Source organism: Elephas maximus, chromosome 4, assembly GCF_024166365.1.
Source record: "Elephas maximus indicus isolate mEleMax1 chromosome 4, mEleMax1 primary haplotype, whole genome shotgun sequence".
Lineage (NCBI taxonomy): Eukaryota > Metazoa > Chordata > Mammalia > Proboscidea > Elephantidae > Elephas > Elephas maximus.
The window spans coordinates 73574499-73597155 of NC_064822.1; the positions used below are offsets into that span (position 1 = coordinate 73574499).

At 39.8% G+C, this 22657-nt stretch overlaps 1 protein-coding gene across 1 annotated transcript in view; it reads left to right on the top strand.

Annotated features, from left to right (window-relative positions):
- The window catches only part of PDE6H (phosphodiesterase 6H), a 91801-nt gene extending 70806 nt beyond the window's left edge, over positions 1–20995 (top strand). Inside the window, exons 3-5 of the mRNA XM_049882550.1 lie at positions 16152–16326; positions 18613–18653; positions 20526–20995. Of these exons, the coding sequence (XP_049738507.1) occupies positions 16193–16326; positions 18613–18653; positions 20526–20602 (252 nt within the window). The 5' untranslated portion in view covers positions 16152–16192 and the 3' untranslated portion in view covers positions 20603–20995. The remainder of the gene's footprint in view (positions 1–16151; positions 16327–18612; positions 18654–20525) is intronic.
- Positions 20996–22657: the final 1662 nt, after the last annotated feature.

The following is a 22657-nucleotide window of genomic DNA, read 5'->3' on the forward strand; positions in this document are numbered from 1 at the left end:
AATATTAACTGTATATACTTGATCCTAAATTTTAAAATGTGTCCTCAAACAGATTTTTGGAGTTTTGTGACTATCAAGATATACGGTTGCTATGAGTTGGAATCAACTCAATGGCAGTATTTTTTTTAATCAAAGTATATAGCTCCATGTCGCACAACAAATAATCTAGTGTTGTTTTCTTATGTAGCTTCCATTAATTTTTCTTTCAAATTAAAAAAAAAAAGCTAAAGCATTGCCTTTCATTAAACCTAGGATTGTAGAGTAAGAAAGTAAAACTTAATTCATAGTCTTCTAACTCAGAATTTGTGACAATTTAACAAGTGCTAAAATTGAGTTTTTACTCCATTTGAAGAAATGGTTTGCTAAGAAATTTAAATGGCAGCAAGTTGCAAAGGCCATATTAAACTATTTGAAAGAACAAACTCTTTCTAAGCACCCAAGACATATTTATTCTATACATTTCAGAGCTGCTGCCAATAATAAATGCTTATTTACACTAATATTTTGATATGTAAGAAGCTAATTGAACAAATGTATTTGAACAAACTGACAGACTAATTGAGCAAATATATTTGAACAAACTGACATTTATTTTGTTTTCACTAAAATATACAGCTTGTTTTTAAGTTCATTTTGCAAGTTAATGGGCAGGGTTCATCTTATTTTTAGAGTCAGTGGAACTAAAATGACCAAGAGAATGGTGGTCATTCAGTAAGTGGTACACTGAAGAGATTAATCTAGAAAAAAATTGTAAAAACACTAAAAGCCAAATGCAGACCTAGTCTATACATTTCAAAATTATACAAGCAGAAGTCTTGAAAAAGTGTATAATTTTATTATAAATAAAAGCAAATTCTATTTTGTAAAATTTTGTAAATTCTGTAACTCCATACCCTCAAGAGGGTATGTCAACAATATTTATTGAGCACTTCTTTTATTCCAGGTCCTCTTCTAGGCACTGGTGATAGGGCAGTAGACAACAGAAAAGAACTTTGCTCGCCTATGGGACTTACGGTCTAACGGAGACAGCTGATTTAAAAATAACATACCAAAAACCCAAAAAACCAAACCTGCTGCTGTCCAGTCGATTCCGACTCATAGCGACCCTATACAACAGAGTAGAACTGCCCCATAGGGTTTCCAAAGAGGGGCTAGTGGATTCCAACTGCTGATCTCTTGGTTAGCAGCCATAGCTCTTAACTACTGTGCCACAAAGGCTCTAAAAATAACATAACCAAAAAAAAAAAACCCAAACCCACTGCCGTGGAGTCGATTCCGACTCATAGCGACCCTACAGGACAGAGTAGAACTGCCCCATAGAGTTTCCAAGGAATGCCTGGTGAATTTGAGCTGCCAACCTTTTGGTTAGCAGCCGTAGCACTTAACCACTATGCCACCAGGGTTTCAGGCAGGATAAATTAATTGCAACAAGAAAGATTTAAAAAATTGAGAATGGTAAAGGCATGATTTTACATGTCACTACCCATCTCTCATACTCTTAGGGTAAACATCATTAGTCAGACATGGCGCTTTGTTTCTGCTGACTCCAATGTGTTCAAATGCAGCGCTTTAGGCACGGACATTGGAGGGCCTGGAAGACCCTAAAAAAGTGTCTGTAAAATCAGAACATATGTTGCAGTACATGTGTGCTTATCAGGGAGGTGGGAGCATCTACAGCTTTCATCAAACTCTCGGAGGGGCCCATGACCTTATAAGGATTAAGAATCACTAATTTAACCCATCTCCTTGAAAATATGTCTATGGACTTTCAGTAAATTGGAGGGCAATTGCAATGTTCTCCTAAAATATCTTCTAGCATTACAATCAGGGGCAGGGATCTACCCCAAATTACCATTTCTTGTGTTCTTATGTTAGAGTTCACTGTTCACATGTATTTACCAGATGGAAAACTGAGCTTAAGAGGCTCCTTAAAGAGAATTAAAGGCAGAATGGGCAGACACTCTGCTTTAAGCCCATGCTGCAAAGATATATTAGGCACTGAGACTCCCTTCCCCATAGCTAAGCTTCTGTAAATACAAAAAAATGCCTGTCATAGTAATAAGGACACTCTTATTTTAAGGATGTTGATAAAATCAACAGAACTTGGAAACCTGCATAAGAATTTCTAGAAAGATGATCAAACCTTTATTTTCCAGCTTTGCCTTGCTGTTATAAGGATACAGTCAAAGGGCAATTCCAGGCAGATCTACCATGGGGTGGTGCCTTTGCAATGAGACTGAAATGGGGCAAATGGCTTCTGACTGTTGAGACTTCTCATTTTTGCATGGCCCAGAGGGTGGCATGTTCTGAAGTACATCCATGTGGCACAAACAGCAGCCTGTGGTGGAGGGGAGGGCTCTAGTTCTGGAGTTAGGCAGACATCCTGCTCTGCCTCTTCCTAGCAGTGTGTCTGCTAGGGCCAATGGCTTTATTTTTCTCAGCCTGAATGTGCCTATCTGTAAAGAGGGATGATACCCATTTTCAGCGTTCCTGCAAGGTTTGGAAACAATGAACGAAAAGCATCTCACAGAGGGCTTAGCTCAGAGTAAGTGCTCAGTAAATGGTCCAGATTTAAAAAATTATCACCATCATCATCCTCATCCCCACATCACATTTTGATCCTTACTACTGCAGAACAAATATTAGAATTACTGAAGAGATTCATTTTTATCTAAGTGCTCATGATTGGTCCATGTGTATCTCTAATATCACCTCCTCCTTCCCTGGAACTTTCCATCACAGATCCAGGGCCAATGTGCTATTATTATTTTTTTTCTCTCTAGCCTCCTAGAGTGTGCATAATTTATACAATACAATTTAGTGCTTTAGTGCACGGTGTCTTGTACCATTAAGTGATTATTTTCTGGATGTTAGACTTCTTTCTCCACCCAAGTATAAACTCCTTGAAGAAAGGGTTGTGTCTTACATACACTGCATTCTTGGAATCCCTAGTGTGATAGCTGGCTGAATTGTACAGGAATTTAAGTAAAATTCTACAGTAGAAATACATCTGAATTACATTGTTTATTCCTGTTTACAATTGTAAGTGGTTGGTATATATACATGAAATTGATTTTTATGTATTGCTCTGATATCCTGAAACCTTGCTCAACTCACTTATTAGTTTTGGGAGGTTTTTTTAATGTAGACTTCTTAGGATTTTCTATGGTGCACTATTTCTATACATTGCTGGATCTGATTTGCTGGTATTTTATTGAAGATTTTTGTGTCTAAATTCATGAGACAGATAATGGTCTGTATGATTATTATTTTTTATACCTATCTTTGATTTTCCTATTGGGGTAAAATTGACCTCAAAAAATAAAGCTGGGAAGTGTCCCCTCTTCTCTATTGTACAGAAGAAAATAATGTATTTTTTAATTAAGAAGTTATTTTTCAATATTTAACAATATTTCTCTGAAGAATTAGGATGTAGGATATAAAAGAAAAGAAGGGTCAACCTCGTATATTCCCCTTTCACATTTAGTGTGCTCCTCTCTGGTGTCCAGTGTGCATCAATCAGGCAGAGTAGGAAGCTCTATCTAGGAAATTCCTAGAATTCCTACTCCCTGGTATTTTAAGAGGAAACCCTGGTGGTGTAGTGGTTAAGTGCTATGGCTGCTAACCAAAAGGTAGGCAGTTTGAATCTACCAGTCGCTCCTTGGAACCTCTACGGGGCAGTTCTACTCTGTCCTGTACGGTTGCTATCAGTTGGAATTGACTCGACGGCAGGCAATGGGTTTGGTTTTGGTTTTTGGGTATTTTAAGAAGCACCAGGGAAAGATTAGAGATTAGCACCTATATAAGCAGCTTACAGGACAGCTAGAATTTGAATTCCTTTCTAATTACTAAGTACCTGAGGTTTCTTACTCCTTTCCTGTATATAATTAATAATATTTTCCCCATCTCTCAGAAGTCTTCAGGAGCCAGGAATTACAGAGCCATGGAACATAGATTTTTTTAAAACACATTTTACTTCCTTTAGTTTTTAAATTTACACAGGATAAAGCTCATTCTATGTGGTGTCCAGTTCTGTGAATTTTGACAAATTCACAGAGTCGTATTTTCACCAATTTAATCAAGATACAGAATAGTTTCATCACTCCCCTCCCCCCAAATCCCTTGTCCTTTCCCTCTGTAGTCAGCTCCTCCTCTTAACCCTAACATTTGGCAATCACTGATCTATTCTCCAACCCTATAGTTTTGCCTTCCCCAGAACGTCATCGGTAATAAAATCATACAGTATAGAGAGAGTCTTTTGACTCTGGCTTCTTTCACTTAGTAAAGGGGATTTGAAATTCATCTATATCATTACATCTATTATCAATAGTTCATTCTTTTTTTTTATTTTTCCAGTGAGATTCCTGCTGGCTTTATTTCTTATTTCTGTGAGATCTTTGAGCGTGTTGCATACCCAAAGTTCTTTCAGAGGAATTCCTTTGTCATTGGTCACCTTGCTTAAGCTGTGTGGCCTCATTACCTGCTTGATAGGATCAGAGAGAGAAAAGGGGCCAGAAGTCAGCCATCCTTAGGCTAGCCAATGAAATGACCACATAGAAGAGCTCTATCCAACACAGGCAGTGTGTACTGAGTGTTGATTGGTCAACCTACTCCAATCATCTGAGACACAGATAGCAGCAGGAGCAGGAGAGGCAGAGACAGAAATAACAGCTCCTTGGAACAGAGAATACTGGATGCACTTCCTGATGATACAAGATGACCCAATCATTAGAGCTTCACAGTGTCTTAAACAATGTCTCATTCTCCATAAATCCTTTCTGTAGGGAGGCTGAGTTCCCTGTTTTCCTTATTTCCCCCTGCTGCCCATATTTTTTTTTTTTTTTAAATTTTTATTAAGCTTCAAGTGAACATTTACCATTCCAATCAGTCTGTCACATGTAGGTTTACATACATCTTACTCCCTTCTCCCACTTGCTCTCCCCCTATTGAGTCAGCCCTTACAGTCTCTCGTTTCGTGCCAATTTTACCTTCTTCCCTCTCTCTCTATCTTCCCATCCCCCCTCCAGTCAAGAGTTGCCAACACACTCTCCTGTGTCCACCTGATTTAATTAGCTCACTCTTCATCAGTATCTCTCTCCCCCCCACTGACCAGTCCTTTTCATGCCTGATGATTTGTCTTCGGGGATGGTTCCTGTCCTGTGCCATCAGAAGTTCTGGGGAGCATTGTCTCTGGGATTCCTCTAGTCACAATCATACCATTAGGTGTGGTCTTTTAATGAGAATTTGGGGTCTGCATCCCATTGGTCTCCTGCTCCCTCAGGAGTTGTCTGTTGTGTTCCCTGACAGGGCAGACATCAATTGTGGCCGGGCACCAACTAGTTGTTCTGGTCTCAGGATATTGTAGGTCTCTGGTTCAAGTGGCCCTTTCTGTCTCTTGGGTTCTTAGTTGTCGTGTGACCTTGGTGTTCTTCCTTTGCCTTTGCTCCCGGTGGGTTGAGACCAATTAATGTATTTTAGATGGCTGCTTGTTGGCATTTAGGACCCCAGGTGCCACAATTCAGAGTGGGATGCAGAGTGTTTTCATAATAGAATTGTTTTGCCCATTGATTTAGAAGTCCTCTCAAACCAAGTTTCCCAGACCCCAGCCCCTGCTTCGCTATCCTTTGAAGCTTTCATTTTATCTCGGAAACCTCTTTACTTTTAATCCTGTCCAATTAGGCTGACCTTCCTTGTTTTGAGTGTTGTCTTTCCCTTCACCCAAAGCAGTTCCTATCTACAGATTGATCAATAAAAAGCCCTCTCCCTCCCTCCCTCCCTCCCCCCTTTGTAACCACAAAAGTATGTGTTCTTTTCCGTTTTTTCTATTTCTCAAGATCTTATAATAGTGGTCTTATACAATATTTGTCCTTTTGCAACTGACTCATTTCGCTCAGCATAATGCCTTCCAGATTCCTCCATGTTATGAAATGTTTCAGAGATTCGTCACTGTTCTTTATCGATGCGTAGTATTCCATTGTGTGAATATACCACAATTTATTTACCCATTCGTCCATTGATGGACATCTTGGTTGCTTCCAGCTTTTTGCTATTGTAAACAGAGCTGCAATAAACATGGGTGTGCATATATCTGTTTGTGTGAAGGGTCTTGTATTTTTAGGGTATATTCCGAGGAGTGGGATTTCTGGGTTGTATGGTAGTTCTATTTCTAACTGTTTAAGATAACGCCAGATGGATTTCCAAAGTGGTTGTACCATTTTACAACCCCACCAGCAGTGTATGAGAGTTCCAGTCTCTCCGCAGCCTCTCCAACATTTGTTATTTTGTGTTTTTTGAATTAATGCCAGTCTAGTTGGTGTCAGATGGAATCTCATCGTAGTTTTAATTTGCATTTCTCTAATGACTAATGATCGAGAGCATTTTCTCATGTATCTGTTGGCTGCCTGAATATCTTCCTTAGTGAAATGTGTGTTCATATCCTTTGCCCACTTCTTGATTGGGTTGTTTGTCTTTTTGTGGTTGAGTTTTGACAGAATCATGTAGATTTTAGAGATCAGGCGCTGGTCTGAGATGTCATAGCTGAATATTCTTTCCCAGTCTGTAGGTGGTCTTTTTACTCTTTTGGTGAAGTCTTTAGATGAGCATAGGTGTTTGATTTTTAGGAGCTCCCAGTTATCTGGTTTCTCTTCATCATTTTTGGCAATGTTTTGTATTCTGTTTATGCCCTGTATTAGGGCTCCTAGGGTAGATCCTATTTTTTCTTCCATGATTTTTATCATTTTAGTCTTTATGTTTAGGTCTTTGATCCACTTGGAGTTAGTTTTTGTGCATGGTGTGAGGTATGGGTCCTGTTTCATTCTTTTGCAAATGGATATCCAGGTATGCCAGCACCATTTGTTAAAAAGACTATTATTTCCCCAATTGACTGACACTGGTCCTTTGTCAAATATCAGCTGCTCATAAATGGATGGATTTATATCTGGATTCTCAAGTCTGTTCCATTGGTCTATGTGCCTGTTGTTGTACCAGTACCAGGCTGTTTTGACTACTGTAGCTATATAACAGGTTCTGAAATCAGTTAGGGTGAGGCCTCCCACTTTCTTCTTCTTTTTCAGTAATGTTTTGCTTATCCGGGGGTTCTTTCCTTTCCATATGAAATTAGTGATTTGTTTCTCTATTCCCTTAAAGTATGGCATTGGTATTTGGATTGGAAGTGCGTTGTATGTATAAATGGCTTTTGGTAGAATAGACATTTTTACTATGTTAAGTCTTCCTATCCATGAGCAGGGTATGTTTTTCCATTTAAGTGTGTCCTTTTGAATTTCTTGTAGCAGAGTTTTATAGTTTTCTTTGTATAGGTCTTTTACATCCTTGGTAAGATTTATTCCTAAGTATTTTATCTTCTTGGGGGCTACTGTGAATGGTATTGATTTGGTTATTTCCTCTTCGGTGTTCTTTTTGTTGATGTAGAGGAATCCAAGTGATTTTTGTATGTTTATTTTATATCCTGAGACTCTTCCAAACTCTTCTATTAGTTTCAGTAGTTTTCTGGAGGATTTCTTAGGGTTTTCCATGTATACGATCATGTCATCTGCAAATAGTGATAGCTTTACTTCCTCCTTACCAATCTGGATACCCTTTATTTCTTTGTCTAGCCTAATTGCCCTGGCTAGGACTTCAAGTACGATGTTGAATAAGAGCGGTGATAAAGGGCATCCTTGTCTGGTTCCCGTTCTCAAGGGAAATGCTTTCAGGTTCTCTCCATTTAGAGTGATATTGGCCGTCGGCTTTGCATATATGCCCTTTATTATGTTGAGGAATTTTCCTTCAATTCCTATTTTGGTGAGAGTTTTTATCATAAATGGGTGTTGGACTTTGTCAAATGCCTTTTCTGCATCAATTGATAAGATCATGTGGTTTTTGTCTTTTGTTTTATTTATGTGATGGATTACATTAATGGTTTTTCTGATATTAAACCAGCCTTGCATACCTGGTATAAATCCCACTTGATCAGGGTGAATTATTTTTTTGATGTGTTGTTGGATTCTATTGGCTAGAATTTTATTGCTGCCCATATTTTTGTGTTTTAGTTTTTATCTTTCTTTCCTGATGTCCCCAAATTCCTTATTTTATCATTTCCTTCCCATTTCAAGAACTTCTTTCAGTTATTCTTTAAGGATAGATCTTCTGGCGACAAATTTTCTTAGTCTTTGTTTGAGAATATATTTTCGTTTCATTCCTGAAGGATAAATTTGCTGGATATAGAATTCAAGGTTAACAGTTCTGTCTTCCAAGACTTGAAAAATGTGTGTCACTTCTTTCAGTCCCCATGGTTTCTGATGAAAATCCACCATCGTTTAAATTGTATTTCCCCTATTGGTAAGGTAGTTCTTGCAAGCTTTCAAAAAAAGAATTTTTTTTTTTTCTCTTTAGTTTTCTGAAGTTTGATTATGATATATCTTGGTATGGATTCCTTTGGGTTTATCCTGTTGGCATTTGCCCAGTTCCTTTTCAATCTCACCTTTTTCCTCCTCTCCTTCTGGGACTCCGATGGCACAAATGTTAGATCTTCAAGTCTCACAGGTCTCTGAAGTTCTATGTATTTATTTTTTCAGTCTATATTTTTCTCTGTTTTTCAGATGAGATAATTTCTATTGTTCTGTTTTCAAGTTCACTGATTCTTTCCTCTTTCTCTCTGTTTTTTTTTTGTTGAACATGCCCATTGAGTTTTTCATTTCTGCTGTAGTATTTTGCATTTCTAAAATTTTCATTTGGTTCTTCTTTAGATGTCTTGTTACCACTGGATGGTGGTGAAAGTTTCGCTTTCCTACTTGACCTCCTCAGACACCACTCTGGTAGGGAATGGGAGGAGTGCCTCATTATCACTAGTTGGAGATGAAAGTCCAAGATCTCCACATGTTCTCTTCTGAACTCATGGGTAGGAAGACTCTTTACCACTGGGCGTGGATGAAAATTTCAGCCTCACTTGGCCTTCTCTGATACCACCCAGGTGGTGGTGGAAGAGGGAATCTCAGCCCTGCACTCAGCCTTGGAGTCAGGACATGTTTTTTTTTTCTGTGATGTTTGACTGGAGTAAGGTTTTTTTTTTTTTGTTTGTTTGTTTTTAAATGTTTTCTGTCTTGCTATGTTGTCCATTTTCTGATCCTTTGGCTAGAAAGAGCACGCTTTTTGGGAGGTTTTTTGTCTGTTCCTCTTCATGTTTCTGGGATGCTCCAACACCCAGTTCAGGGTATATTAAGCAAAAAGAAAACACAGGAACTTAATACTGGTCATTCCTTGGGTCCTAAGGTTTCTACTCAGTCTGGTTTCTTCTCTCCACCTTTTACAGTATTCTTATGTTTGTTTCATATATTACGCTGAGAGATTTTAGCTATACTTCGTGGGAGGAGATGGAGAAGTACATCTGCTCTATCTTGGTCCGGAACTGAATGGAATATATAGTTTTATGTCTGTAAGTTTTTTGTTTGTTTAATGAAACTTAAGAATTTTTAAATTTTAAACCCTTTAGAGATAAATTAGAATTACTTTAGAAAGAGTTTTTCAAACTGTATGCTTGGCCTTCCCATGCTTCTCACCCCTTGCTCTTCATTCTCCTAGGTCCCCCTTGGAGTAGGTGGGGGCTTTGTGGCACAGCAAATCCTCACTAACATTGAGAATCAGTGAGTTAGAAACCCTGTTACTTATGAATGTAGGTTATAGCTCTCAAGTGTGTTGGGATGGAAAAAGATTGAGAACCCTGACACTTTAAATCATTCATTTCACATATGAGGAAATGGTGACTCAAAGATGTGGCAGTCTCCTCAGATAGCAAAGAGGTGGTAAATCCAGGCCTACACATGGGTAGAGAATAATACTTCTCAAACACTAATGTGCAGACAAATCACTTTGGTATCTTGTTAAAGTGCAGATTATGATTCAGCAAGTCAAGCAGGGCCTGAGATCCTGCATTTTTAACAAGTGCCCCGGTGGTGCTGAAGCTGCTTCACTTTGAGTAGCAACATTCTAGAATACTCAGCTTACTGCTGTTTCCACTGCCCTTATGATTGCAGTCGCCAAGGAGGAGAATATCTGAAGGCTTGACAGATAAGCATTTACTTGTCCACATGTCTGGTGTATAGGAGTTGAGGAAGATGCAATTGGTAATGGGGGCTCAGAGGAGGGAGTGGAGGGACCCATTCATAGACCAAACACCTTGCTGGCTTAGCAAAGTGTTTTCTGCCTTCAAAAATCCTCTAATTTTGGCAAAGACTGGGGAACATCTTATCAACAACCCTTAAGCTATTTAGCTGCCCATGTAATCTTCTTGGGGCTGCAAGTTAAGAATCTTTCCCTGCCTAGGTAGGATAAATTGACCTATTTTCTCTATAATCTTATACAATGCAATTCTCTAACAAGTCACAATTTGGTGAAGGCACATAGTATTCACCAGAAAGGCACAGGAGTGACGTCCAGCACATGCATCTTGGCCATATATGTTTTGGTGTGGTTTAGTAGAAAGACAGCTAAATATGCAAGTGTTCCAAGTCCTGGGTCTTGCTCCTAGTTCACTAACACCTTCATATACAGTCTTGAATAAGTCACTTAATTTCTCTATGACAAATTTGTCAAAAGATCTTAATTGATACTGGCATATGGACTAAGATTTATGAAACCACTTAAAACAGAAATTACTACTAGCGGCTCAAAGCAATTAGAAGGCTGAAGTCAAATGTTCTGGTGAATTGGATTGTATCTTGGGCCCTAAAGCCTGAAGCCTTTGGGTATAGAAGATCCAAAAATTGATTCTCAAATAAATGTCACCAGTTAACAACTCCTAGCTATCACTTGGGCCCTTTCTCTGTCAAATATCGCTGAACTTTATGTCATTCCTGACTTTGTGGTTCCATTTCTTTGAGGAAGAACATACAATACCAGTTAGGGCAAGATACTGTGTGCTGCTCAGTAGCACTGCTCACACTACCAGGGTCCCTGCTGCAGCAGGCAGCAGCATCATGGCTGGCACTCTTTTCTCCAGTTATTGGGAGCCCTGTAAGAATTGTGGCATGGTGTGTGCGTGTGTGTGCGTGTAGGGGAAGGGATAGAGGATAGCAAAGACTAATGTTGGGACTGGAGAAGAAGGATAAAAGCTATCGAATCACAAAGGATATCAACATTTTTTGTGAGTTTGAGAATTCAATACATGTTCTTCAACAGGAGAGAGGCCAAGTCAGTTTTGTATGAGTATCTAATTATAAGAAAACACTGAAGCCTGTCCCAGTCTCACCCCATATTCTTCTATCTCTCCTGCACCTGGGTTTGTGCTCTAAGCTTATGACGGTGGGATTAGGTAGCGTGAGGGTATTTCAGGGAGATAAATCAGGATACAAACATCCTTTATCTATTGCAAAAGGGCAACTGGGCAGTTTATAGGAGCAACTTTCAGCTCTGTGAGTATTTTTCAACTTCTGGGTGTGAGTTTGGACAGGATATACTTGAGGGGGCTGGAGGGTGGTTTGGCTCTAAAACAAAGAGAACGCTCTGGACTTGTGCACCTGGGCTGGGGCTTTGGATGGAAATGGAAGAGAATATGATGGAAATACAACCAAACCTCCTTATAAGGCCATGTGACAAAGTGATAAGTAAAACTGGACTATTGAAAGGTCACTGAAAACCTTGATTACTAAATTCATTTGGAAGGAACTCAAAACAGACCCTCCCTTTTTGCGGCTTCAGAGTAAATAGTTTTCTGGGAAAAGAGGCATCAGGACACTAAATGGCCACAGAGTAAATAGTTCTTTACTCCTACTGTATGCTCGAAAAATTGGCTCAGGCACCAAGAGGCTGATGTGAGTGTGAGGATGAGGAGAAAGCAAGCCGAGAGCAATTCTGGGTGCTTATGTGGGTGGTTTAACCTCCTCCCCCCTCTGAGGTTAAAGTGTTTATTTGCTCCATTCTGAAACAAGGTACTTGCTGGAGTCTTGTTTTGTGTGTGTGTGTGTGTGTGTGTGTGTGTGACTTTGGTCTGGGTCTTCCTTGGCCTCCAAATTATTTGATTATCTCGGCCTCAGCAGGACCCTGGGTGACACCTACATGCCCAACTCCTGTAAATGTCACTGCAGTAAGTGGAGAAGGCTGTATTCCTCCACCTACGCCCCCTTTCTTAGTCAACTGACAGTGGAATTGTCTATCTGCCTAGATCTTTGCTGAGAAAGAGGGAACTGCCATCTAGGGTGATAACTGTAGCATCAGAGATCCTGCCTCAAGAACCTTCTGAAACTGCTTTTCCTCAGCTGGGATTTATGGAGGCTCATTCTCTGTAGCTTCCTACAGCCGGGCTCTGCTGCCCGGGGTCTAAGGTAATGCTAACCCCAATACCCTACAAAACAATGCCTTGGTGTGCTGCTTTGCTGAATCCATGTCTTTCTGCAGAAGAATGGTTTGTAATCTCTAAAAGGGGAAGGGTTATTATTACTTAAAACAGGAAAACATTCTGCTTCACAAAGAAAATGATTACTTGGCACGCTCCTTTTCTAGCTAAAATCATGTCTGATATTAGATTCTGGACTATTCCACTGCAGAGATGCCCTTGGAATTTCCAGGAGAGCATGGTCAGGGTGTGTTTAGCTTATATCTACGGCTGACAGGACTGACTTCCAAGGCAGAGAAGGTCATATGTGTTCTGCATCTCCCAAAGGTTTTGCAGACAGAACTGTCAAATCTATGACGGAAACACTGCAGGGATTGACCAACCGACCTCAGTACTCAAAAATGAAATGTTCTACATGAAATGCATATAGTAGCAATGACTATCTGTAATGCAGATCCTGAGGGCCAACTGAATCCAGGGATTAACTGGGCAACTATTATGTAACTCCTTGTGCGGACTGTTCTTTTGTTTAATGAATCAAACTTATAATTCGACATGAACTCTATCCAAGCCTGGAGGTGCAAATTCCAAATTATATAAAGATGCAGAGGAAACGTGCAAGAAAAAAGGGGAAAGTATAACCAGGGTAATATGGAAGTCAAGTGTGATTTGTAATTTTTTGGGTTTTCTTCGGGGTGTCAAAGGAATCCAAGGAAGACTTCTAAGACAGAATTTTGAGACCAGGAGTAAGGGAATAATCAGTAGGATTGAGGGAAGCAGAGGAAGATTTGGCTGTGTCTATGACAATTGCATCCCTGGTGCCTGACAGAGGCTTTTTAGTAGTTCACCCGGAAGGAAGGAGAGTAGGAGAGTCTAGGCGGATAAGTGTTACAACCAGAGATTTGTTCGCATGGCTTTCCTGACTTCCAGAAGGTCTAGTACATAGTTACTCTTTTTTTGACCACTTTGCACTGTACTTACATTATCTCACTTAACCTTCCCCATAACCCTAAAAAGAAGGTATTATTTGATTCATTTTACAGATGAAATGAGGCCCAGAGAGGTTATGCAATTTAAGCAAGGTCACATAACCAATTTTATGGAGCAGGAATTTGAAACTGAGTCTATCTGATTTTAAGGGCATACTTGTTACAATGTCTTATCCCTACAAAGTAATTTGACTGATTAGGGTCACCTTAGGCACTCATTATAAAACTCTTGACCAAACACAGTATGATCCTGGTTAGGGTTTGAAGGTGAAATAGAAGATACTCAGTTAAATTTAAATATCAGACAAACAACATTTTTTTTTTTTTAGTATAAGTATATCCCTATACATATGTCTACAAAAACATTTTTTATCTGAAAAAATTATTTGTTGTTTATCTGAAGTTCAAATTTAACTGGATGTTCTGTATTTTTATTTGCTACATCTGGCAACCCTAATCCTAGTCAGCTCTCCAGATGAGAGAAAGGCAAGTTGGTGGTTTCTGGCAGATTTGAATTGCTGACTCTTTGGTTAGCAGCCAAACTCTTAACCACTGCCATCAGAGCTCCTTGAAAGAACTGGAAAGTCCAAAAACTAGATCTGAGAGAAATTCTCTACTTTTCCTCTGTGGGTCTGGCAGAGGTGGGATGTGTCAGTTAGTGGTGGTACCCTCTGGCATCATGCTGCTCTTGGCTGCCCACCATGGTCCCAACCACACTGGGGAGTAGACACAAACCTTGCCTGTCGACCGGGGCTGGAGAGGGGGTCATGAGCATGAGAATTGGATTCAGCGAACAAAGGAGCTGGTGGCATATGTACGAAAGCCACCGAGGCTTTGTGAGGTGAAGACCAGCTGGTGCCTTCTCTGGTGTGATAGAGAAATCACAGGGTCAGGATCTCATGGTCCAAGGCTCGAGGTATTAATTTATTCATTCTCTTATTCAAAAAATACATATGAAATTCTATGCTGCCCCAGGTACTGTTCTAGGTTCCAAGGCAACAGAAATGAACAAAAACTGAAAAAGTGCCTTTATGAGGCATATTGCAGTGGGGATAAAGACAAGATCCCTGAAGAAGTCCAACATCCCTGGTTCCAACTCACAGATTAGTACACATCTTTCTAGTGAAAAATATAACACTGCCAGGAGAGAATGGAAATGGTAGGTGGTGGGGAAAAGAAATAAGGAAAAATTATTATCCTTGAAGGAAAAGATAATCTAAACCTGATTTTGAAAGAAATAACAAAATGTTGATGAACTTGAAGTTACACAGTATTAAGATTTGCAGGACATGGAGTGTGGTGGGGAAAGAGAGAGACTGTTAGCACAGGCCAGATTGTCCGGGAGGGCTGAAGCTGAGAATATTAGCGTTTAAGTCTATAATGGATGAAATAAGGAATCCCATGGAAACAAAGCTACCACAAAGTAGATTAGGGAATGGCTTATCTTTGGGGCTTTTCAGAATCTTTCTTCCCAGGGTGAGTATTTTCAGCCATTAAAAAGGAGAAAGAAAAAAATTGCCATTTGTTATATTAGCACATCCCTTAAAAAAAAAACAAAAAACTTTAGCAATCATTTTCTTTGATTTGTACTTGAAGAACAACAGTGTGCATTTCTGCAGCCAAAGTGAAATTCTGGAAAGACCGTACTGGATGATTTGAATAGGAGAAAATGTTGAAAATTTCTGAAAAATGTGAGGCTAAAGAACCTGTGTGTGGATATGGCATTAAAGCACAAACTTATTCTTTAATCATCGTGCACTGATTTTCCTATTTGAATGTGTGTGTCTTGAATATATATATTGAATACACTCATGGGTGTTGGTATCTCTGCTCAGAGCTCCCCCTGTCTAGGTGATGACATTGTCATCCTTGAGAACTAGGAGAGAAGTCTACTGATAATGTGAAGATGAATTAAAGTCTATTAAGAACTGGTGACATAGTAGTTAAGCAGTTGGCTGGTAACTGAAAGTTCAGAGGTTCAAATCCACCAGCTGCTTCACAGGAGAATGATGTGGCAGCCTGCTTCCGTAAAGATTTCAATGTTGGAAACCCTATGGGACTGTTCTCCTCTGTCCTGTAGGGTCTCTGTGAGTCAGAATTGACTTTAAAACAGTGAGTTTATAATAAAAACTGAGCCCATAAAATGTGTTCAAAAAACATTTAAAATTATGTTATTTTGCAGCTGGATGGAAAAATACGTAAAACTTGAAAGCATATCAAAGTCCCTGGTTGGTGTAAATGGTTAATGTGCTCGGCTGCTAACCAAAAGGTTGGAGGCTCAAGTTCACCAGAGGAAGAGGGGCCTGGTTATCTACTTGTGAAAAATCAGCCATTGAAAACCCTGTGGAGCACAGTTTTACTCTGCCACATATGGGGTTGGCATGAGTGGGAGTTGATAAGACAGCAGCTGGTTAAAGAACATATCAGAGCTTTAGAAGACTGTAAAATAATTTTTTTTATTATTTTATAGACACCATTTAGTCTATTTCCCTTCCTTTACAGATGGGAAAACTGCTGATCACAGAGGGGAAGTACATCATTATAATAAATTTGCATAGAGAGTTAGTGGCAGACTTTTTGGAATAGTCTACTTGAATTTTTTGAGTTTTTATAAATTGTCAGTTTACACTCCATTATGCTGAGGGTCTCCATTGATTTATACCATATTTTTCTTTAAAATGCTATTAAAAAATAACTTCTCCACTTTTGTGTCAGCAAAAATACTGAGCTTTTCTATCAAAGTGCTTTTCTTCTCTGGTTTACAGTGACAATGCACAGTGACCATGATAACTAATGGTCCCCCTACCTTAAAGAATCTTCTCTCATTACTGTCTAAGGTGCCTGGAAGGGAAACATCAGCCACACAAGAACCACTGAAATGAGTGACAGTACTACTTTGGTTCCTCCAGCTTCAAGCCAGGGTCCTACCACCCCATGCAAGGGCCCCCCGAAGTTCAAGCAGAGGCAGACCCGCCAATTCAAAAGCAAACCTCCTAAGAAAGGTGTGAAAGGGTAAGACTAAGATGAAAAGGGAAGCTTTCTATTGTCCTTTTCCCTCCCCTCCCCACAAGGCTGCTTTGGTTTGGAGAAATTAATGCTCATAATATTTAACAGATTTACAAAATTTCCAACCTGTCCTCTGTTTTCCTCTCTAACTCAATTTTTGCTGCATCATGTGTTTTTCGGCATTGTTTTGTAAGTCATCTGTCTCAGGTGCTGCCCCAGGCAATGACTCAGACAAAGGCTCTTCAGACAGAGCTGCATTAATGTCATCAGATGTGGGTGAAAGAGCTAATAGTTTTATCTGGGAGGGTGGCCTAGTAGATAAAGATGGAGTAATCTCTTCAGATGTGAGTGAGAGGGCTGGCTCTGTTGGCAGGAGTGATTCAATGGAATTTAGGGGCTCAACGTCCCCAGCTTCCTGATTATCTGCCCATATGCTCCCATCCCAAGTTTTAGGATCCCATTTCTTCCCAAACAATACCCTCACTTTAACTTCAGACACTACTCAAGGTTGGGAATTCGGTTGGTGTTATAATTCAGCTACTCTTACAATAAGACTGTGGGTTTGGCTTTTGGCAGTATCAGCTCTGTTACTACAAGAAATAGGGTTTCTTTCAAGGCACAAGTGAAAACTTTGAGGTTGTTCATGCGGCACTTGAGCTTTGAGTCTGAAGCCCTGAGCTCATCTTTTTCTTTCACTACTTTGGCGAACCAACCAGCTTCCCTATACTTTTCATTATTACAAAACTGTAGAAAGATTTCAAACACGTAATCACCCAAAATCTTGCTTCTCACCAATATCTGATCTATTGGTGATGATATTTTGTGTATTTCTGTTGCCACCTTATGACATGGATTAGCAGTGTCCTCTGAACTACTAGAAACAGTGTCATCAATACCTTTAAAAGACTAACCAGACTGGAGTAACAATTTAGAAAATTCACCCTTAATGGTTTTATTTCTCTAGAGCCACTCTTGGTACCAAATGTCTTAGGCTGGGTTCTCTAGAGAAGCAAGACCATTGCAGCATATCAGTACATATAGAGAGAGATTTATTTATGTCAAGGAAATAGCTCATGTAGTTGTAGAAGCTGGAATGTCCCAAATCTGGGGTCAGGCTGGAGGCTTCTCCTGACTCACACAGCTGCAGGTGCCAATGAATCCAAGATCAGAAGGTTAGATAGCACGCCTCTGGTTCACAGGTTGTGGAGGCTGACAAATCCCCAGATTGGCAGGTAAGCTGCTAGCTTAATTTCCAAGAACCAGAGGTCAGATGAACAAGAGCCAGTTGCAAAATCCAGAGCAAGTAAAAGCCAGTGAGCCTTGCAAGAAAGTCCACCTATATTGGATGCAGGCCACACCCTCAAGGAATTCTTTCAACTGATTGGTCACTTACAACAGATCTCATCATAAAGGTGATCACATTATATCAGATCTCATTATGGATGTGATTACATCATTAAAAAGCTAAACTACATCATAACTGCCAAACCACTGAGAATCATGGCCCAGCCAAGTTGACACACAACATTAACCATCACACCTACACACCTTGTGCTCTAGTCTGGAATACAGAACCACTGCCATTTCCAGCACATACTCTACTTTTATGACTTCAAATCTTATGCCTTCAGTTCTTTGCTTTTTTCTTTCTCTCCTTGGCATAATCCTATCCCTTTTCAACATGTAGCTCATATGTTAATTTCTTTTTGAAGTCGTTACTGACTATCTTAGGCAAACTATATGAGAATTTCTAGGTTTGAATTTTGTACTTTCAGCTATCATAACTCATTTTATATCACATTTACTTATTTATATCCATTTCCTAAGGCTGAGACCCCTCAGACACCATTTGTTTGTTTTTTTCCTTAATTCCCTGTGCCTAACATAATACCTGGTCATTATCAGATATTCAATAAATGCTTTTGAATAAGTGAGTAAATTGATGAATTAATCATTATTTAATATCTTCACGTTTTACTTTCTCAGTCTAATTTCTATTTTAAAAAAGGAATCTTGACTAAATTTTTCCACCAATAATTCTTTTTGTCTCTTGTCTTAGACTACATTTTTAGAGGGGAAAAACATCTCTCCAAGGGGCATATCGTGTAAAACCTGCCTGCATGCCATTTTCTTTGCCCTGGCTCAAGGCAAACAATGGGAGTTTTACAAATATAAAAACTTAAGCCTCTTCTTCTTCCCCCTCGAAACAGGAAATTTTCCAAGTGCATCAATCTAGGGTCCTTTTGCACTGATAGCTAATTTGTCTTTTATTTGTTTATTTATTTTTCATAGGTTCGGAGATGACATCCCAGGCATGGAGGGGCTAGGAACAGGTGAGCCACCCAAGGGATTAAGTAAGAAATTTGTTCTTGGGAAATCTACCTTTTTTGTAATTCAAACTTCAAGGTATAGTTGAAGGTGATAAGAAATACTTAATATAGCAGATTGTTTGAGGACGTAGAAATATAAGGGTATAATTCAACGTCCTAAGAAACAAGTGTGTGCCTAGGTGCAAAGACCCTAAAAAAAAAAAAATCAGACTAGGCTCAAAGTTTAATGAATTGGTCTTGATTTGTTAAACAACTGGTGGGGACATATAATGATGAATTGTAAACCTTTATGGTGGGATGATTCTTGGAGTTAGTCTAGCCCAGCTTCTTTTTTTTTTTTGGTCAGAGGAGAAATCTGAGACATATAGAAATTAAAGTGACAATCTAAGTCCACAGAGTAAGCTGTTGGAAATAAGGATGGGGCCTTGCAGAGCTTTCCACACCACCAGACAAACCACTCCCCCTTCTACCTTCCTCTTTTTACACATCCGCTACCACTCAGAAGGGGGCTGTGCACACTGAATGCATCCAATACACTGTTGATAAATGGTGGCTCTCGAAGTAAACAGTGTCTTACCAGGAAATTCTCCGTGTATTAGTTTTTTGCAGCTGAATGCCACTCCTGGATCTCAAATAAATTGTTCCAACCCCTTTATAAAGCTCATTTCCTATTCTAAATAAACTGCTTCTGTATTTTTCCAGGTCTAGAGAAGGCCAGAAAATTCACTTTAGACTCTGGAAGATATTCTTAACTCTGCCAATATATTTGGAATAGTGAGGAAGTTCACAATGAGAGAAAGTTTGAGGGCTTTTGACATGGATTCTAGTCCCTTCTCTATAACTGTGTGATTTTTAACTAGTTGATAACCTCTCTAAAGAGCCCTGGTGGTGCAGTGGTTAAGCATTTGGTTGCTAACTGGAAGGTTGGCAGTTTGAACCTACCAGTGGCTCTGCCGGAGAAAGATGTGGCAGTCTACTCCTGTAGATTTACAGCCTTAGAAACCCTACGGGGCAGTTCTACTCTGTCCTATAGGGTTGCCGTCAGTTGGTATAGACTCAATGACAGCAGTGGGTTTGTTTAACCTCTCTAGGTGTTAGTGAGCTTCTCTGTAACTCAGGGATAATAATGTCTAATTGCCTGAACCAAGAGGCTGAATTAGATAAAGCCTTAAGATTGCTTCTAAGAATGCACTTGGATGTAACCCAAAAACCAAACATGTTGCTGTTGAGTCAATTCTGACTCACAGCAACCCACTAGGACAGAGTAGAACTGCGTCACAGGGTTTCCAAGGAGCACCTGGTAGATTCAAACTGCCGGCCTTTTGGTTAGCAGCCATAGCTCTTAACCACTACGCTACCAGGGTACCCTGCACTTGGATATAGACATTTCAAAAGGTAAAGTAACTGAAGAGTAAGTCTAAGAAGTTTAAGGAACCTATACGGATTGGGTAAGGGTGTTAGGAGACTGTGGATTTCCAGACCATGGGAATTTTGCAAAGAGCGTCTATTTGTCATTTTAACCCTTGGCCTGACTAGAATTCCCTTCTTAGTGGCTACGCTTTGGGGAACCTCTGTACCATCAATGAGCTGCACTCCTGCAGGATAGTCCTAGTCAAAACCTGGAGGTCAACTCTCCAAAGAGTATGCTGAATGATACCAACTGAGATGCCTAGGGGGCCCTGTTCTGTGGGAGTCAGAGCCACGCAGAGGAATAAATAATTGTCTGACCTTTCCTGGGCTGGATAACTTCCCAGTGACTGGACAATGAATACGAGAGAGCAGAAAGGCATCCCTGCCTGAAGGATGTCTTTTTGAGCAGAAGAGGCTCTTCTAGGGATGAAGTTGGCTTACATGTTCTTCTTCCCTTTCTTGCAGATATCACCGTGATTTGTCCCTGGGAAGCTTTCAGTCACCTGGAATTACACGAGCTGGCTCAGTTTGGTATTATCTGAGGCATCAGAGGTTCTGAGACTCTCAACAGCACCTGCAGTAACTTCAATTATTTTTGCCCTATTGACTTGTCAGAGTATTGAAATTCAGCTGTTCAGAAGTGGTTTCTTTGGCTTACACAGCCATTTCCCATCAGTTACCTCTAAGGTTTCTTCTAGTGTCTTATTCTCTCTTGCAGTATAGTTCAGATCAGAATAGTGGGTGAGAAGCTACTTCTGTTGGGGCATTTCAAATTTTGCTACCTTTTCCTATCAGCTGGTAGAAGCAATGAACATTTCTTACGTTTTGCTTATATAGTCCTGCAAATCTATTTTTGCTAGGCATTCATTAGAATTAGTTGTAGACTTTCAAAAGAACATTCAGGCCACTTCCTTCCCTTTCTCATTTAATAAATGAGATGTTACCTCGAATCTCATTGTGAAGTAGTGTTGAACGCTGTATGTAAACACCTGACTCCCTGTTCTGAGAACCAATTGAACAAAGAAGCATCATACAGGAAATAAGCACAATGTATGCGGAAGAACACAAGATCAAGAGTGAAGCTCTGGTGCTGCTTCATAAATTCGTATATCACACACTTTCTGGGTCTAAACGTTACTGAATTAGGTTATCCCTGTGGTCCCATGAAGTTTTAAATTTTATGGTTCAAAATTGGTGGAAGAATAAGGATTTAACTCAGAACTCTCAGCACTGTGAGCCTTTTTCAGTGACTCGATTCAGGAAAGTTCCCTTTCACAGCATCCCCTCGATGAAATGACTCCATCCAGTGGCTTAATGTGGAAGTCACAGGTTATCTGTGCCTATATTGACTGGCTTTGTGCACATCTGTAAGAAATTGTCTTTAAACCTTCAATTTCAGTGATTTATATACTATAAGGTTTAGACTCGGAGGCATAGAATAGGCAATTGAACCCTCCAGACAAAATGATGATTTGTTTCACTCCTGAAGTTTAGTCAAATGAAGTGTGCAAATAGCTTTCTTTCCCCAATACTTCCAAAGCAATTGGGCAATACAAATACTGCCTCAGTCTGACTCGGATGCTTCAGTACTAGCGGTGTTAATTTCTTCATTTCAGTTTTGTAATCTGTGGTAAAAGAATGTGGTAAACAAACTGAAAAAAGAGACAGGATGATAGATAGGAAAGAGATATGGGTTCTAGTCCTGCCTCTGCCATTAAATTGCTGTATAATCTTGGACAAAATCTCACCTTTTGAACCTTTCCACTACCCAAATTAGATATCTAAGCTCCCTGGTACTTATAATTCTGTGAATTTGAGATCCCCAGAGTCTGAGCATAGGAATTAGAGAAGCTCAGCACTTAAGAAAATTTCTTCTCCTGCAGTACGGTAAGCCAGGCTTTGTGCTAACTATTTTGCGCAAACCACCAACTTACCTGCTGGTCAGAAGACTAGAGGTACAAAAGGAAAAGTAAGGTGCAAATTCAATAGTCGAACCATGACATAAAAGGAAGTGTAGTAGTATGTGGGTTTCCTCTTCTGGCAGGAAATCCTGCCTGTACCAATACACCTGCTTTCACTCCTACCAAAGCTGGCCCTGGCCTTTCACATCCCCTGCCCCAGTTGACAGCCAATGAGTCTGTCTCTCCTTGTTCGTTCCAGTGTGTTTTCAGTTAGGGAGGTCTGGATTCTTCCCTAGCTGAGTAAGACTCTGGACAACATTCAGCTTCCTTTGCAAATGTTTCTTTTATTGAAATAATAATGTTGACAAAACAGTACACGTCCAAAGGAACACAACCAATAGTCAGGATGGAGAAGGATCTAGAAACTATGTCATAGGGGAAATGTTGAAAGAGCTAATAATGGTTAATGATAACTGGTAGCAAATATTTAAAAAGTTATAAAGAAAGAGCAGGATAAAGCAGACCTATTTCATTTAAGATTGCAGTATAGTGGTAAGCTGTAGTAGATATGGCAACCCTGATGGTTGCAAACAGTTAAGCACTTGGCTACTAACCAAAAGGTTGGCAATTCAAACCCATCCAGAGGCACATAAGAAGACTGGCCAGATGATCTGCTTCCAAAAGGTCACAGCCTTG